Source organism: Diorhabda sublineata, chromosome 5, assembly GCF_026230105.1.
Source record: "Diorhabda sublineata isolate icDioSubl1.1 chromosome 5, icDioSubl1.1, whole genome shotgun sequence".
Classification (NCBI taxonomy): domain Eukaryota; kingdom Metazoa; phylum Arthropoda; class Insecta; order Coleoptera; family Chrysomelidae; genus Diorhabda; species Diorhabda sublineata.
In genome coordinates, this window is record NC_079478.1 from 13326940 (window position 1) to 13347575 (window position 20636).

At 31.8% G+C, this 20636-nt stretch overlaps 1 protein-coding gene across 1 annotated transcript in view; it reads right to left on the bottom strand.

Annotated features, from left to right (window-relative positions):
- LOC130444368 (high mobility group protein DSP1) overlaps window positions 1-19738 on the bottom strand; it is a 41259-nt gene extending 21521 nt beyond the window's left edge. Inside the window, exon 1 of the mRNA XM_056779462.1 lies at window positions 18980-19738. Coding sequence (XP_056635440.1) covers window positions 18980-19393 — 414 coding nt within the window. The 5' untranslated portion in view covers window positions 19394-19738. The remainder of the gene's footprint in view (window positions 1-18979) is intronic.
- Window positions 19739-20636: the final 898 nt, after the last annotated feature.

A 20636-nucleotide genomic window follows, 5' to 3' on the forward strand; every position in this document is an offset into this window, starting at 1 on the left:
TTTTTTGTTTTTTTTTTATTTTTATTATTTTTTATTTAAATGAGGGGCGTGCTTTTATTAGTCTTCTCTAACTATAATAAATTGTATTTTGCTCTTATACTACTTGCTATCGACATAGCTATTCAATACACATGGCAAATATGGCAGTACAAATTTAATTGGAAGAATCCCTTTGTACCCATTGCAAAAACAAAAGTTTTGTGCGAAAAACGCGACATACCATTGCAACAAAAAAAAAGGATTTCCGTACTATGTAAATTTGTATTAAATTTTGATTTCCAGTACTGCTTTTCTACTACTGTTCCAAATTTGAACTAAAAATTAATTTATAGCTTATTTTTTATCATAAAATAAATTACCTTACCAAATATTTCCTGATAATAAAGAAGAAATTATATAAAAAAATGGTTTCAGTAAATAAAATAGTTTGGAATATTTTTTGACAAACCTCGTATTAGCTGTCAGTTGTGAAGATAATTTGTTGTTAACCAAATACATAGTTATATGTAATGTTAACTATTCTTAATATAACATTTGAAACATAGAATTAGACTCTCAATTCATTTAAAAATGTCTGCTTCTTTTTTGTTGAAATTATATAGGATTAAATTCAATTTATTGCTACAGACCTGTTATGCAAATCAACTTTTCATTCATAAAACGCAATGAGTAACAATAAAATAAGGCACATTATCATCGAAATCGCATAAAATATATGTGAATGGTTCAAGGTTAAGACTAAACGATTACTGTTAATTACAATAAATATTCAATTGAAATAATGACTAGTTATTAATTAATTATTAGGATTAGGATTAAAAGTTTTCGCAGAATAGTGTGATTTTTTTAGACCACCCAGATTACGAGGAAGTTAGCAAAATTATGTATATAGAAAACGTGATAAAACAAACATACATCCTAAAAATGAAATTTCCAACCAAGTCGACATGAATCCATTTTTTTCGAGCAATTACAAAACGAAAATAGCTTTTCTTGATATACAGAGTCTTATGTATACAACGCCTCAATCATAATCGGAAACGGATTTACGATTTTTATTAATTTTTTGCACAAGTCCGGTGTTATGGCAGTATTTACATTGTTGTCAATTCTTTCCTTTTCCCGGAAAAATAATGAACTTTGTTATTTCAAATGGATCACCCTGTATATTTTTCGCTTTTCAAAATCCTTAATAAATAGTAATTAAGTTAAAATAATACATTTAGGTGGCTATGACTACTAAAATATGGTGATAGGCGTACAAGTCAACAAGAAACGTGTAATATCTTTAATAATTTATATCCTAACCGAAATCCCATAACAAGATCTACTGTCAGTAAATGAGTAAAAAAGTTTAACGAAACGGGTTCAGTGAAAGATTTATCCAAATCAGGGCGCAGAAAAACTGTATCATCTGGGAACAAATATTTAGATGTTTGTGTCCTGTTAGAAGACGATCAACACTTGAGTCCTAGACAAATATCCAGGGAACTTGATATTTCTCAAACAACAAAACATAATGAAAATTTTACGTGATAATAAATTCTATTCATACAAAGTAACGTTGGTTCAAGATTTGTCAGATGACGATTTTGATAGACGTGAAGACTTTGCAGACCTAATGATGGAAATCAAAACGATTCAAATTTTTTAAGTAATGTTATGTTTTGCGATTGGGCCACATTTGTATTAATGAAAACGTAAATCGGCATAATTGTAAATACTGGTCACGTAACAATCCTCGTTGGATGTGTGAATCCCACACCCAATATCCCGAAAAACTGAATGTATGGGCTGGAATAATAGGCGACAAAATAATTGGTCCCTTTTTCATTGAGGGTAACTTGAATGGTCCGGCGTATTTAGATTTATTGGAAAATAGTATTATACCCGAGTTGGTTGGAATATTATCAAATCTAAGTAAGTATTTTCAATTACATTTAAAAAAAACTTCGTTATTAGAAATTTTCAAACAATAACAATATCCCAAACGACATTATTTGGCTATAACAAGACGGATTGAAAGGTGTAGTTTTATCGAATGGCCCCAGCGATCACCCGACATGAATCCTTTAGACTATTTTCTGTGGGGTCACTTAAAAAATATTCGGGAATTAAAAGATAGGATTTCCACAAAGATAAGAAGAATTGAGATGTTGCAAAATGTATTGGAAAGTTTTAAAAATCGCATGGCTTGTTATATTAGGTATTGTTCACAAATGTGGATCTACTTCTAACATTTAAAGACTTATCTTCAGTTGTTGTAGGTTTTCTGCGCAATGATTTGGATAAATATTTTACAGCACCAGTTTCATTAAACTTACTGACACTAGACCTTGTTTCGAGATTTGTATTAGCACATAAATTATAAAAGAATATAATATTAAACGAGTTTATTCAATCGTATAGAGAATATTACATAAAAAATAATCAGTACTTCTGATTTTCTATAAACCTTGACTATATAGGGTGCTTCATTTGAAATAACAAAGTTCATTATTTTTCAGGAAAAAGGAAAGATCTGACAGCAATATAAATACCACCATAATATCGGCCGTATCACAAGAATCGTACAAGCCGTTTCCGAGATTGGAGCTTTTTCCGTACATAAAACTCACTGTCTATAATATACTATTGTGATAGCTATATCAATAATTATCATTTTTGATTGTTTTCTATGGATCTCACATCAATTTGCATACATTCAAAAATATAGGGTTTTACGTTCATTTAGTGCATCTAGAGTGATAAATAACGATCAGGTGTTTGGTACGAATCTAGAAAAACTTGTTTTCGTGATCAATTTATTAGAGTTCCAAGACATAGGATATGAACTAAAAGACATCTTTGAACTGTCTTGCTAAGCATCAAGATAAGCTATGTTGCTTATAGCTGTTATTTTTAGGATGTTAAATTGTTGTTGATGTTAAGCAATTTTTAATGAAGAGATTAATCAAATAAATATTTTTATTTCTATATATTTTAGGGTGGTAGCAGGATAAGAAAAGCTTCATGCAATCTGGGGACATCTAAAAGACCAACCCAATTATTGCTACTTTTGCATTGTGAATCCGAGTGAAAGATGTAGATGTAAAGATACAAAATCTATCACCGAAAAAATGATCGCGAAAAATAGTTCATGACTACAGAAGATTTTAACAATCCCACAATAGGGCATGGTTCCAGTTCCATTGTGCTACATTTGATTGTTCAAAGAGTTCAAAAGAATGATTTTGTACGTGATTTAGGTTTGTCAAAGCAACAGTCATAACTTCCTGATCCCGTCTCAAGGAGTGAAACGAAAATTACAGCTACGTTTCCACCTTTTTTGAATACGATAAATTCATTATGTCTTTGTACTGATATCGATAATTTAATGCAGAACTCGATATCAAGCATTCTCTAAAAATGGCAAATGTGGTGATTTAAAAGTTATCGCAATTCAAATGGAGTGTTTTCGAAATACAAATTCAAAAACAAATTTGGCTGAAGCAATGAAAAATTTCAATTGTTATGAAGAAAGGAGATCAAGGATTTAAATACCATAGTCTTTCCTCAGAGACCAAATTGAAGTAGGACAAAATTTTAAAATTAGGGATTTTCGAGCAATAATATGGATGCAAACTACAAACCGTTAGTTAATAGTTTTCTAAAGTCGCTATTTTCACTTCGATGTGTTCAAAAAAAAGTGAAAAACTGAAATTTCGTAAAACCCTCCCAGCGTTACCTGGGGAAAACTATTATCTAACGAACAAACTTCGATTTTTTCATGTCAGATGATTCAGCTCCAAGTTATAAGGGGCACCGCAATTTAACTTTTTTCTAAGACACTCGTCCGAATAATTTCTGCCATTGCCGTATTTTTAAATTTCTTCGTGAACATTTTATAGAATTCTCTTCAAATATCATATTGTAATGTACCATTGCTTGGATAACGAGATTTTAACTATGTCGTCGCAAAAAAATCACAAAAACATGCCTTTTTTCGACATCGGTTGTAGTAGAGTGGAAGATTTAAAATGGTAAAACTGGTGTAAGCAGATTTAAATATTGGAGAAAATATAAACAATCAAGAAAGAATACAAAGTGTAATAAAGGTTATTTTGCGAACCTGAAGCTCCTGAAAAACAAAATAATAACAAAAAAACGAAGTTGAAAATCTAAAACTTGACTCGGTAACTTATGGCAGTGAATGTTGTGTGATGATAAAAAAAGATTAAGAATATTCGAAGGAAAAATTATGAAAAGAATATATGGAGTTAGAATGAATCACACTGGAAAATCCGAAACAATGGAGAAATCAATGAAATACTAGGCAATGAAAACATCGTCCGATTCATTAGAGACCAGAGGTGGAGATGGTTTGGTCATATTCAAAGAATGGAGTATGAGAGGATACCAAAATATACGTTAGTAGAAAAAAAGGCAGAACCCATATTAGATCAAGTTCACGAAGACTTACAATGAATCTGAAAAAATGGGGAACGTTGGTGAAGAACCGATGAGTTTGGAGGCGAATTGTCGAGGAAGCTAAGACTCACATCGATCTGTAGTGTCAATTGGTAAGGTAATTACACTACGTTAGAACTTGTAACAAAAAAGTATTCAACGGATTATGTAATTTATTAATTTTGAGTTGTTGAATATAAATATGCGTAATTTCAAAAAATTCACACCCAAAATGTCGAGAAATAAATGAACTTATGGTAGTTACATGGTTTACTCTAACATATAAGAAGAGAACGACTTTGGAAGTAAACAACAATTATTTGAAATGTCTTGAACAACCACAGTTTTAGACTAACAAATGGCTATAGTTAAATGATTTATTATATGCACATGAAACGACTAATATAGCAAATACTAGATTAAAAAGGCTGTTATCATTTATGCAGATTAATCCTTTTGGAATCCTTGAAAATATTAATAATTACGTATTTACAATCAATTTTTTCTTATTATTTAGTATTCAAACTCGTGAGAACTTTTATCAAATTTTCCGTATAATATCTAAAAATGGTCATTTAAAAATGTTAAATTTATAGCAATGTAAATCATTGAAGAAAAAAAAAGTTAAATTCCGACACACCCAACTCTCAGACCACCTGTCCTGACCTTCTAGTTTCTTCTCGAGCTTGTAATAAGTAATGGCCGGCTCAACAAAAAAAAATATACACGCCCGATGTTTCAGAATAGACTATAGCAAAATGTTAGTTACTAGGTACAGATGAAGAAGATCCAACCAATTAGAAGTTTTTTGTATTTTATTCATAAAATACGTTGTAAAAAAATTAAATATATTTTACAACCTTTAATTCACAGAAACGGGGAGATTTTCCAACATTTTGCACAAAACTAAAATGGAAATTTCAACTGAACATATCACTTCAGTACATCACAATCTAAAACTAAACTGCACATATGCTTTTTAACATATTTGACAAAATGCCGTAGAAATAGAATTTTAGAAACTAAAAGAAAAAATAACATTTGAACATAACTTTTCAAATAAAAATCAAGTGATTAATAAAAGATATGATTGCATGTCCATTGATACTATTTGATTTTGATAGAAACTGATAGTTTCGGCTAAGACCATTGAGGCCTTGGAATCACCCAAAAATCGTAAATCCTTGCTTGGAGTATTCTTCTGCTTCTTACGACGCCGTCTCTCTACGGATGTTGGCGATCCAAATGGCTATTGTCCCACAAGATTTTCCCTTCTATTATCAGGCGGAGAATCTCATATCTCTCGCCTCTCATTATATGTCCTAGGTACTTTCTCTCCTTGATTTTCGTGAGAAGTTCTTTATGTTTACCCAATTGCTATAGGACCTCTATGTTTGTCCTATGTTCCGACCAAGATATCCGAAGCATTCGCCTGTAGACGTACATTTCGAACGCATCAATTTTCTTCTCTGTGGCCGCATCCATGGTCCAACTTTTGCATCCGTACAGAAGAACAGGAAAGATGTAACTGCGAAGCATTTTGGTCTCGACTTCCAGGCTGAGGTTGCGGTTTGCCAGAAGTGTCCTCATGTTGTTCAGAATTTTCCGCATTTGCTCAATTCTTGATCTGATTTCGAGTTTTGGGTCGCATTGGTGGTTGACGAGAGGTATCTTAGAGATGACACTTGTTCAATGATCTCTCTATGGAGTCTTAGAGTGGCGTTTCTTTGTGTTTTTGAGAATACCAATAGTTTGGTCTTGGACGTATTCATATAAAGGCCGAATTGCTCACTATATTTTACAATAACGTCCATAAGAGATTTAAGTTCTGGTAGGCCACTGGCCTCTACCACGGTATCATCTGCCTAACGAAGATTATTTATAATGTTTCCTTTATTCCTGCAGTAGTATGCTCGAGGGCTTCGCTGAATACGTGGAGTATGCAGCACGGAAACAAATCACCTACTCACACCTTCTCTTGATAATGACTTCAAAGTGGGAGCCGAAACGTCGATTATTTTCAAAATTTCAACGATTTTTTACATTCGAATACTAATTTTTAATTTGGTTTGCTATTAAAACGTGTTTTTATAGTTTTTTATACAATTATCTATTGGGTAGGAATTGGGTAAATACAGTACTCAAAAACTATTAGACTCCGTTACATACATGGCAAGCTAATATAAGCGTGTTAATAAAAATTTTAATAAACGTCACAAGAAAAATATGCCAATAAAAACAGGACAATAAATTGCTCTGAAAATGTCTTGGTAGAAATCGCCCTTCTAAAGAGACACTAGAGGTTTAGAGTTTGCAACCTCAAACTTTAGAAAATTAAATAAAAAAACTTTCTATTCCTGAATTCTGTTTTACAACAGGATCATTATCCTAAGCATTTGTTTGACTATAACAGGGATTTTAAGAGGACTGTAAGCTTTCTCAAATCAAGCGATTATCACACCTGTCTTTTCTCACAATTAAAAGAACAAACGATAAAAATAAATCAATAGGAACTGCAATATACTAAAATAAAAAAAAGAAAGAAAGAAAGAAGCAAAGCGCATGGGTGATCGGACTGTTTTCGATTAAAATGTTTGTATGTTGTAAAAGCACTGATTCAATAACCAAAACTGAGACCAGATTAGGTAAATTAAAAAAACTTGTGGATAATTTGATAACCTAACCCTTCACTCCACACCTGTGTAGACTCACTCTAGTAATCAACAAGTTTGGATCTGTCTACAGTAAAAGCCCGATTTTGAGAGTCACATCGTATAATTAAATTTAATCGTATCCCGCAACGCGCGGTGATTAACTACTTGCGGTTGAAAGAGTTGAACCCAAATCAAATTCAAAATGATTTAGTGAATACATGAGGGGAATTTGCAGTATGTGATTACTGCCGAAGTGATCTTGAAAAAACTGTCTGCACGATGGTATCACAATGCATTAAGTTATTTATCTTTTAACGCAGTATATACTGGATATCTTACTATAATAATAACAATGGGTGAGTTACTATAATATAGATACCAGAAGGTAGAGTAAGAAGGAAATATCGAAGCTCATCATAATAAAAAAAAAATTAAAGACGAAACTTGAGAAGGAAAAAACATGAAACCAGTTTTTGTGATGCAGAAGGAATAATTTTAATAGATTAGCTGCAGAAAGAAGCCATAATTTAGATTCACAATGAATTGATGCGATAAAGAAAAACGTCGGGAAAAGTTAGCAAAGATGTACTCTAGCACCAGCACCAGCTGTTAATGGTAGAGTTAAATTAGACTCTTTTTTTTCAAAAGATAATTATTATTATGTGGATCATTGCTCTAATACAGAGAAACTGTGAAAAATGAAAGTTGTAACTTCTAGCGGAATTGTTTATATCATTGGTTAAAGAGCAAAAATATGGTTTTTGCGAAAAAGCTGATGTTCGGATTAACTTCATGTCTGGAAGAAGTAATTGTTTTTAAAAAAATCTACAAAATTAGAGGTTACTAATTAAGATCGTCAATTATTCACTTGGCTAATTAAAACATATATTTGGCTGGAATCCATTTTTTTCTATTTTTTGCAATTAAAAACTTTTTCCATATTTTAATAGACATTCTCAATACAAAATGATGCATTTCACTTTTGCGATAACTTAATTATTTATAGCAAAAATCAATTTTACAACTAAAAACACTTTTTCTTTGAAATGAATTATTGCAATTATGGAAGGTCACCTGGACCCAGAGTAGAGCTTATTCTCTTCTTAAAGAGTTGTACTTCAATTGCTCCATAAAAAGTATATTACTTTTATAGAAATTTATTAAATAGTCCAATCAATATAGACATGTAAATAAAAAAAAAACTCCGGTGAGCAAAATATTGGTGGAGAGCTGGGATTTACCATTACAAATAAAGTTTTAAAAATCTCCATCGATTCTATGTATGCCACAGATGTTATTCGGGGTCAAAGGTCAAAATTTCAGTTTTTTTTTGGATTTTTCTACAAAACGCTAAGTTTTATCGAAAAAAACCTCAACCCAAAGTTGTAGATCTAAAAATTCTCTACAAAAATGGTCTGTATGATTTTTTCCCCTAGAAAAACTATTCCTGAGATATCGCGATTGATTTTTTAACGTGGTTTCCTCCACCAACTGTAATGACAATTTTAGGATAATTTAAGGCAACAATAAATGTCAAAAGCTAGATATTACCTTATTATTGATATTGCTATTGATTATGTTGTTTTTATTTCATTAGATATTTCAATCAGATTTACACTCTTGAAAGTCTACTTCAACAGTCTTCTTCGATTTTTTCTTCATCTTCCTGTTGGTGGATGTTCATAAATTGTTCAAATGCGGTTGAGTCATTGGTCTTTTCATTAAAATCATATAAATTTTCCTCTATTGTACTCAACTGGACATCTGAGCAAGACTGACCTTTGCAATTAGTAGACGCTGGAGAACACAGCAATCCGACTTTTTATAACCACACTTGGCACTACAACCTTTTTTGCAATTTGCAAAAAATAATGTTGAGGAGTTTTTCTGGAGTGAAGTTTGAATCGGTTCCATAGTATTATCTATCAATTTCCAACCCGTCTTCTGGTTTCAGTTGATTGTCTAGCCATGTTTGAACCTTATATTATACTCGATACGAGTGTTGATTGAATAGTAGATGCCGATGTTCGAATTGAAGCTTTAGCACTAAAAGAAACAGGTATATAAACGAGACCTATGGACAATAGAAGAACCAGATGTATTTCAAGGCCACGTGGGTATAGGAGAATAAGTTAGGGACTAACTATCTAAATGTTTTCAGAATAGTGTAATATATATAAAAACCATTTTTGTTGAGAATTTTAAGATCTACAACTTTGGGCTGAGGTTTTTTTGATACAACTGACCGTTTTCGACAGAAAACTAGAAAACCTCAAATTTTGACCTTTTCCTAGCCAGATGTTTTCCAAGGCCACGTGGTTAGGGGGGAATCAGTTAGGGATTGACTATTTAAACTCCACGTTAACTTTGGGTCGCCTACCTGCACGGCCAGACCCTACTCTCTCCGGGGGGGGGGGGGGAGGTGGTTGACCGCCGATCTTTTCTCGGGTCAAGCCTTTCTACCTGAATTTTATTGTTGATACATTAAATAACAACTTTTTTTGCTCATAATTTTTTACCTTTTAATGCTATTTTATTAAATGCTATGAAATTACATTTATTTTGGATTTTGATTGAAAAAATCGAACAAATTTAACAAATGACAGGTCTGATTGATAGCTTGAAACTGTTTTCTTTTTTGTAGTTTGAAAATCGTTCTCGGGCACCTAGCGTCCTAAGAAATTTTTTTATTTGAAGTGTAAAACACCTTCTGGTCCTCTTAACGAAACTTAACGAAAAATTATGTTTAAAATTGTTATCGAAAAGCTTTTATTTAAAAAGTACTATTTATTTTAATGTTCGTTTAGTGTTTAACAGAAATTTTGACATAAAATACTGTTAGTAAATTTGTTCATTTGCAATACCTTAAAATAAAAAATACCACTTATCTCTCTGATCAAATATTAAAATAAATTCTTATAAAATAAGAAAGTTCCAACTAGATATAGCAAAAGAAAATAAACAAGTTTTTTTCAATCAAAAACCAAAATAAATGTAATTTCATAGCATTTAATAAAATAGCATTAAAAACGTAAAAAATTATGAGCAAAAAAAGTTGTTATTTATTGTATCAACAATAAAATTCAGGTAGAAAGGCTGACCCGAAAAGGTCACCGGTCGCCCCCCCCCGGAGCGACAAGGGTCTTGGGCAAATAGGCGAAGTTAACATGAAGCTTAAATAGTAACATGGAAAGTCTACAACTTTGGCTTAAGATAAAACTTTTTCAAGTTTTCAAAACGTTTTCAAGAAAATTCCAAAAAACCTCAAATTTTGACCTTTATAATGGTAAACTTCAGTTCTTGACACATATTTGGTTCTCCAGAAATTTCGTTTTTTTGGCCACTATTTGTATGTTTAAATTGACCGAGCTATAAAAAAGAAAAGGAAATTTACGCCAATCGCGTCTAAAATCTGAGTTAGTTGTTTCAAAAAAAAAAACGGGATGAAACATTTTTTCGGCAACTAATCAAGGAATTTAAGTAAATCTTTGTTTTTAATTTGGGTAAGCCAAATAAATTATGACTATTCATCACAGAAGTAAATGTCTAATTTGACTGGACTATATGAATATGCTAATATCTGAATATACTGAAAAATGAAAATGATGTTTTGGCCAATTTTTTACTGTTTTTTATTGTGACGTCTAATTTTTGGAAATTGAGTATTTAGCATAATTCACTATATCTAGTACTATAGCCACTATAAAATAGTTCCGTTGGATGATTATCTTAGTATCTAGTAAAACCAAGCTTTCTAGACATATGAAAATAAGTTTCCGGCAATACCTAAACTTTAGTAAATCAGTTTTCAATACAAATTTTGTTTGTTTTATCAACGCAATTAAAATTGTATTATCAAAAATATACTATTTTGTTATGACTCGTTAATATTTGCACTATTGCGATTTTGTGATACTAGAAACTGGAAAACTATCTTACAATGCTTATGTTTGCACTTGAAACATATAATTTTTGATATACAATTACGTATCAGATGTTCATTATATTTCTTAGTGTGAATAAGTAACATTACGCTGATTAAACTAAAATAATAAAAAATTAATTCATCTTTTTTTTAATCTACAAATTAAAACTTGCAAAACTTTAGATGTTACATGGCAGATGTTTAAAGAATTAATAATGTTCCGCATCTGTTATGCATAAGCCAAGGCACCAAAAATATTGTAAAAAACATTAGGTTACATAGACAAGAGTTCTTAGTTCAGGACAATTCATTGACAAAATTATATTTCCAAAACACTTTTAAACCAATGAAAATTCCATGTTTGAATTTAATTATTTTATCCGTACAATTATTGATGAATAATTTTTATAACAATCAAATTATGAGACGCCAGGTAAAATTAATTATTTATATAATGATAAATAAGCCTGTAATCAATTTATCAAGGAGTCAATTCCTTAATATTAATATAGGCCTGGTTTGACCTCAACCTGAGCAGTAAATATTAATATTTATATAATTATGGTAGTACAGTAGCACCAGAATTAGAAACTCAGCAGCTATAGTTTATTTCAGAAAGGTACAGAGTAATAAACCTCCCTAGGTATGCAAAGTGACCCAGTGGATATTTAAGCCACTTTCATAGTTTGGTATTGATTTCATTGTAAAATTTTTTCTTTTCATCAAGTGCAGGTAGTACCACCCGGGTTGGGGTCAACATATGGGTATAGTCTATTGTTATCCATTCACAAACTTTGTACATAGTGTGCCAAAGGCGTGCTGGTAGGATACTTTAAAAAGGAAAGCCGAATCTGAAATAGGGTTGAAATTAGGCAGAGACACTAATAGAAGGTTAAACGGTACCTGTTAAATGCAAAACGTAACTGTATAATCTACTACCTAAGTAATCCCTACACAATATTTCAAGACCTACATCTATGGCAGACACCGAAATTGAGCCGAACTGGACGGAATTCCCCATTTTATTACTCTATACATTTCCGAAATAGTATAAAAAAACCATTTAACATATCATTTTCAAAAGTGTTTCATAATCTTTCAAGAGCTAACTTTGAGATTGTTTTTTCTCAAAATTTTTTATGTGATAAATTTAAGAATTAGAAACTTTTCTATGGTGTTTTTAATATCCGTTCTATTCTTGAGAAACTTTTTTGATTCTGTGGATCACCCAACCGACCTCCCTTCTTAAAAGAACTGGCAGTAAATTAACCATAGGATATTCCAAAAAAATAATTTTTTTGTTGAGGAATACATGGTAATATATATAATAACAATAATGTATGAAAAGTATTCGCGTCGAGCGCTCGATGGACGAAAAATATGAAACCAAGCGTCCCACATTTCTTTCACAATAATACTTTTCATTCATTATCGTTTTAAGCTTATTTAAAAAAAATTGTCCATCTTTTTAGTTCGATATGTTTTAAAAGCCTGTTTTTCAGCTATTTTTTAAACTATATTCTCCACTTTTTGGTACGATTTTTTGTCAGGAATAAAATTCTTCTTTAAGTTCTAGTCATTAGTACTGTAAATCTCCAACATATGGTGCGCGGATGTAAAATTCTTTACCACCCTAATAAAATTTAAGGTATTCAATTCGAAAGTAATACTGATACATGTAGTACAGTAAATCTACAACAAATGGCAGACAGTTGTAAAATTTGTTTCGATGAAAGGAGAAAATTGCCGATTACAGTGTGAACGGGATTTGAACCCACGATCGGCATATCTGGAAGTTGACGCTAAAGAACGTAATTAAAGTGGAGGGATATACTAACAGTAATAGCGTGTTAATATGAAAACATTTTACGTAAGAGTAATTATAAAACCCACAATTTAATTGGAGGAATCGAAGTTCGAGGACGAATATTTTAAATCCAGGGCAATAAATGGAATTTTAGGACTTTATAGAATATAGGACGTTCTTCAAATTCCTGGTTTTTCAGGAGGAATAGGAATCCTAATAGATTAGACATTAAAAAGTATTCAACTAACTTATACATAATTTGTTTTTACCTTTAACCGACTAGTATCGGTTATAATTTTCAAAAATTTCACAATTTTTACATTTTTCAAATCTTTTTACTCTCAAAAAACATCTAAAATTTCATAGCGAAATTCGATATAATAAGAAAGCAGTTTGGGCCGATCGACAGCTGCTTCTCACTTTTTTTTATTTTATTTATTGTATTTCATCATAATTTATCAGAAGATAAGTAAAAAATTGCCAAGGGAAAAAAGTGAAAAAAAACCATAATTTACATAATTTTTATCATCCGCCATTTTTTATTATTTTTTTTAAAGGTGGTGAATTACGATAAAAACTACTTTTCTCTTTGAAAAGCTTTTTGAATTTATTGTTTTAGATTTACCAAATTCGAAATTATCTCAGTGCAGTGGGAGCATTTTAGCACTGTCAATTTTGGCGCCCTCTATAAAATGATGTTGAACATTTTTTTAACACTTTATTACCAAGAAATAATAAGAAAAAAGTTTTATATAGAAATATAATAAAGAAAACGAGAAAATAAATATTCAATTATGGTCAGTTTTTTACCCTTATAACCGATACTAGTCCCTAAAATATGAAATAAAAATTGGAAACCTTCACTTCCTTCTAGCATTAATACTTGATTCCAAAACACCTTGAGAATATAGAGCCCAATATAGATTCAAAAAGTGGAAGTTTATTGATAAAATATCAGGTACTAAATTTAATAATTCTATCGACTCAAGTATGCAAATGTACCCTGACAATATAATTTAGAATGCATTGTTCAGATTAGATAATTGTAACTTCCCTCTTCATAGTTTTATTTAAACTTCCTGTTCGGTTAATATACCTTTATATCTATATCCTTTAAAATCTTGTAACAGATTTACTTCGTCATCTATTATTACATTAATTTCTCGAAAATAAACAAGTGTTGTATCTGTATAAACCGACGAAATTCTTTTAAATACTAACCAAGGCTAAATAAGTGATTCAGAACATCAAAATACTGTTTATTATGTGTTAGACTTAGACGGTTGGTTTTATTTAGTTAGAGGGCGCTCACTGCTCGGTGCAGCGATGCTACAAACAAATCACGCTGAGTTTCTGAACGAATCTTTCAATGTCAAATATTCAACAGTGTCACACACTGACAGACATACGAGTGTTTGCGTTCTCAGAAGAAGAAAATTATAATCTAAATTTGTATAGACCCAATATTGGTATGGGTGATTTATATTAAGAATTAACAAATTTCAAAGTAATTTATGAAAAAATATCAGAAGAAAAAAACTATCTTGAAATGAGTACTGGCCAAAAGTAGGGCATTTATTAGTAAACACTTCAGAAGAATTTAAAAACATAACTAAAATTGTCTCATATATTTTTCGTAACCTCAGCATTCACTGAGAGTTTTTTCAGTAATTAATGCTAAGTGGCGGGTGGATAGGAATAGAGTATCTAATAATTTGATAAAAAATGAGCTCTTCATTTATTCTAATTTCAGTTATGATTGTGGTGAGGCGTAGGAAGTTTTTAAAAAAGATTATAAATTAGTAAGTTGTGCGAGAGGCACAACAACATGTATTTAAAACAATAAACAAAATATTTTTCATTTTTCATAGATCTGATTATAATTTTCTTGTAAAAAAAGTTGGCAACCCTAGATATATGTCACCACCTTACCCTTTAGAATAAATTAAAAGCAAGCACGAACACTACTACCAGGTCTAGATATTAAATAACGAGACTGGTTACGAAGAATAATATAATAAAAATTATTCTTCATTCGAATGCTCCCCTTCAATATATTCCCCTCCCCACGCCACACATCTTTCCATACGTTTTTTCCATTGATCGAAGCAGTGCTCGAAGTCTTCTTTGGTTAGTGCCTTTAGGAGCTCTGCTACGCTAAACAAAAATAGGCAGAGACCATCCCTTCAGGTAATTTCTTTTAGTTCGAAGAACCAAATGATTGTAATAATTTTTGCAGTGATTGTAATATTCAAATTAATCGTTGAAATAAATAAGGACAGAATAGGAGAGTGCAAAAATTGGTCTGCCACTTCCACTCCTTTCAACCATTATTTTTAAATAATCATTTGATCAAACGATTATTGTCTATGGTTTCATCTTCTTCTCATGCCGTCTTCACATTGAAAGTTGGCGACCATGTTTTTAAATGCGTCTGCAACATGAAACAATTTTCCAACGCTGAGATTTGTCAATTCTTTTACGTTACGGATCCGGGATTTTTTCTTTTTCTGGTTTCATAAAAATCGATAATTCAGATGGGTAAAAAGAGTCGAGAGGGGGTTTGTTTAAACTTTAGACCAATTTCTTTTATTAGCATAGTTCATAGTTCGTAGGTGTAGGCGGCCGTGAAGCCTTCAGATAGGCCCGTCGTGCCCCATTTAACGTCACAAAATTCCGATGTGATTTGAGAAGCCGACCAGGCGCTTTGGCTTGAACCCTCTGATGTCGTTAGGTAGGTTGTGGGATTTGTCAAGGTGATTAAACCGCGCCCATTTGAGTGCAGGGCACTCACAGATAACGTGGTCTGCAGTTTCGTCCTCCTCCATGCACCAGCGGCACTCCGGATGATCAGTGATGCCTATGGTGTGAAGGTGACGTCTTAGATGGCAGTGGACGATCACTAGTCTGATTTCGCGCCTATTTAGCTGGAGCAGTTGTTTGGCGAGAGTCGAGCGAGGTCCGTCTCTATGGGCCTTCGCTTGTCTCATGCCAGGCGTCTCCATCCATCCGTCGAGCCCGCCTTGCGAGAAGGCCGTTGAGAGACGTGATGACAGCGCTTTTGGCCACACCAAGGATGGGTTCTTTCATTAGCATACGAAAATATATACACAGCTTAGTAATACGTGAAAACGTCGTTATCGTTTTATTATTTTAAATAACCAATTTCGATATGATACATCTGAATTGATGAAAAAACTCAACAATTCTTTGTGGATAACAATAGTGTCAGCAATATATTGCTTATAATGTTGACGAGATCTGCCATAACACGGAATATTATCACGCAAATCTCTCCATATTTTGAGTGCCTTTTGGTTTCTGGATCTACGAAATTATAACGGTTATCAACCGTTAAATGCATCCTTCGTCCTCGACACAAACACGATTAAAAAAGAAACAATTATTCATAGATTTACTAATGATAGTGGTACGTAAACAAACTAAACTAAATTCACTGCAAATTATATTCGCATGTCATCTTCAGATAATGAAGACATAAGAATCGAAACTATGATGTATAAAATATTTGTTTTTCTGGAACTTGAAAGTTGTAAACTGTGTTTTGCTATCCTCTCCCTATATATAAAATTTTTCAACTTTGAAGTTCCAGAAGAAGAAAAATATTTTATTCGTCATAGTTTAGCTTTCCATGTCTTCATTACCTAATGATAACATTTTTTCCTTACGTAAGTAACACGAAGTTCAACACTCAACAGTATGCATATCAATTAGAAATGTTTGATGGTATTTTAATACCTCCTGTTACAATTTATGTTGATTGTCTTCAGAATGTCTCTTCATGGCGAACAGTTTCTTTGGCATGCAGTACGATCTAAATATCTACATATCTCCTAAACCATAAATTTTATCGAGTTGAACAAAGAGTACCTCTTTGTTTAAAAATCAATATTTGCTATTTTTAGATTATACATGTTGTCCCTGTGAAAATTACAGATTGTTAACTATTGGGCATGAACCGCCCCTGGCTTTCTGATAGTAGTGTAGATTTATTTCGTCAAATGCACTACATGGACATACGTAATCATCCATTAAAAATTCATAATTTTCGAATGTATAATTTAGAAAATATATGTAAATAAATTTTGTAATTTTGAAGGTCAACAACTCAGAAACGATGGGTCATATAATAAAATTTTTTATATCACAACATTATTTTCACGTCATCTGCTCCCTCTAAATTTTTTTGCATCAAGTCTCAGAACCATCTGTAGAAGTGGTAAAAAATGTAAACACTACAGAGCAAAACCAATGAATAGAAAAATAGAGAAAAGGAAGGAAGGAATAGACATTTATATGCTTTTCCAATATATTCATAGAGTACAGATTCAGCATTAATTTATTGGAAATAAAACAAAATTTCTATTATTTTCATATTTTAACAAAAAATTGATGGAACGGAATGTTATGTGTGATCAGTACTACTGTACGGAGTGGAAACTTGAACCTTGAAAGCTCAAATGATCAAAAAACTTGAAGCATTTGAGATGTGGATCTATAGACGCATCCTGAAGATACCCTGGACTGACAGAATCACCAACGACGAAGTACTAAGATGCATTGGTGGCAAAAGAAAGCTGTTGACAATTATTAAGATAAAAAAACATCTTACGCAACGACAAATATCTACTGCTACAAACATAATGCAGGGCAGAGTAGAGGAAAAGGAAGGCATCGACAGAACGAAGAAATCCTGACTATGTAACATAAGAGAATGAACTAATCTCAGCGTCAGAGAATTTTTTCATATTGCGAGGAACAGAACGTATTTAAAAACGTGGTCACCAACCTTCAATGAGAAGAAGAAGAATAAGAACAAAAAATTAATAAGATATCGAGAAATCTTTGTACCAGAAATGCTATTTATATTTCTCATTTAGTTAAAACTAAGCGTTTTCAAATGCCAACACACTAAAATTTGTAATTGTCACAAAAATTTTCCGATTAACCCGTCAAAGTTTCCATTATCATCACTTTATCAAAATCGGAGCAATTTCCTTGTTTTATCACAAATGAGTTATCATAAAATTTCTTATCAAAGTTTTCGTTTCAAATTCTAATGATAAAATCCCATTTTGAAAGTTGAAAAACATATATTAAGATATTTACAGCCATCTACCATATTGTCTGTAAACACGTTATTCGAGGGGTTAATAAAGATAGTTAAATGGAGGAATTTTACAAAAAAAAATGGAATCTAAATAAATCAGTATCAAAACATGTCCCCAAAAAATTCAACTAGAAAAAATTATTAGATATTTTAACTATAAAGGAGAAATGTAGTAGATTCTAGAGAAGAAATTCTAAAAATACCTTAGACGATAATTTAATAAAATGAAAATAAAAACGAAAAACATTAAACAAAATCTTATTTTAATAATTCTCCCTTTACAATTAAGCAATATCCGCATATATCTTAGCTATTCACCTGTAATTCTTATTATAAAATTGAATTAGATGAAATAACTGACATTTTTTTACTATTTGAATTAAAGACAATTTCAAATAGACAAAAGCAACAGAAAATACATCACCCAAAATGCCTAAAAGACGGAAATGATTTCATGAGTTTCAACCTTGAATATATTTTATCAGAGTTTCGCTACATGTGTGTCTCTACTATCTACTTGATCTCGCATTTGAAAATTCTATCTCTACATCACGTGATATTTATTTGAAAATCATACATTTCTGGCAATGAAATGCGCGTAATTTTTACCTTGGTTCAAGAAAGAATATTCTGCACTATATCATAATTGCGTGAAAATAAAATTCCGAATGCTCAAACCTGAATGAAAAATTTTGTGAAAGGTTTTATAAAACATTCTCTTAAAATCCCCGATTAAAAAACTGCCATATAAAATTAATATAAAACATAATTTAAATCACCCTAAATAAATATAAAGGCCAAAGCTACACTCCATTTCAAATGAAATGTTTTTTTTTTCATTTCATTCAATACCTATTGTATTTTTCAAAAATTACTAATTTATATTTGAAATTATAAAAAAAATTTTGCAGTACGACGCTTGTATCCTCAAGGGTTATGTACTAAATTGAAACGTTAGTTCAAATAAATTTATATTTATTTTAAAATTATAGATAAAACTGATCCCAGCTTACCGGGGACGGGGGATTATGTACAGGTTGCATTTGTTGCTGTTGTTGCATTCCATGAATACTATTTTGTAAACTTTGTAATGTACTATGCATATTATCCATCGTAGAAGGTGGATACCACCATTGTGTTCCCTGTGCAGGTGTATTCATTGTAGGATTTCCACCTGCCATACTATAATCGTACCCTCGTATTCCCGCAGCACCAATAGGAGAAACAGACGACGCATTGGATACCGTTGTAGCGGGATTTTGAAAATTATTGGGCATTTTATAATTAAACGTCTGTTGTTGATTGGATTCTTCATCGATTTGTTGTTGGAAAAACTGTTGGTGAGGTAAAGTTTGTTGGTCGGCGGCGACAGCACCCGGCCACCACATACCTTCTTCCCGTCCACCCCAAGCGCGGTGTTCGGACATGATTAATCTAGGAGGGGCTATTCTTAGAAGGTGCCCGCGCACTGCCCTTCACAAACAAAAACACATGAATGAAAAAAAAACAACACTACACTAACTTTCATTCGACATAACAGCGACGGAATAAGAAAACGACTGAAATAACGACGAACCGTTTTAAAAATTATAGCTATATGTTCACGCGGCAACTACTCATCACAATCTGGCAACACAGTTAAAAGAGAGTCTGAGCAAGGGGACGCCAATACATGAATGCGATCGAGACGCCCTCACACGCAGCGGAGATTATCAGAAACTTTGTGTGTTCTCCTCACCCTTCTTCCAAAAGCTGCCGTGGCGGGCGGTTGCCGGTCAATAATAAGAAGCCGAATCGAAAACCTCCAGGACCAACTCTTGCGGCGGCGGAGAGGAGGGTCGGCACAAATTGTATTTCTCTCCCTCTCGCTCTTTTTTTAATTAAAATTTGCTTCATTAACTATTCTGGGTTGCGAATGTTGTAACACTGGGTTTATGGTATTAACATGAATTACAAACGTACATATACATTCCATATGTGATATTTGGGTTTCAAAAAAGATTAAATTACTTTCTTTCAGTAATATAAATTATCATACCTACGTTTTTAATCTGCATAAACGATATTTCATTCAACAAAATAAGCAAAAAGAAGGCCGAAATACAACATACCTCCTACGTTATTATAGTTGAGCTTTGGTTGGAATTGGACATTTAAAGTAATTAGAACAATCAAAAATTTTTCAAATATACAAGGTGGTAATAATATCTTACCATAGGTTTTTAACATGGGTAATCAGATAATCATAAATATATGTTTCATAGCAAAATAAAATTGTGTATTGAAGTATTGCCATAAAATAATCATTGTTCATATATACATAAGCGTTTTTTTAGTGGGATTGTAGCAAAATTCACCAAAGTGTACTAACTCTAATATATTCCGAGCTTTCGAATACTCATGTATTCATCGTCTGAGACTGAAAATTATTAAAACTTCTTGAGCTCTTTTGTTAACAAAAAATTTTATTTCATATTTTATCGAATTTTTAATTATTTTCAATCATTACTAATTATAAGTATTTTAATAAATATATTTACGTTGAAGAAAACTTGTTGAACTAAGAGATGTATGAAGACTAAATAATTTGATATGAGTTTAGCCACTTAAGAGATTATAATAATAAAAATTACATCAAAAGAATCATAACAAGACTATAAATGAAGTAGA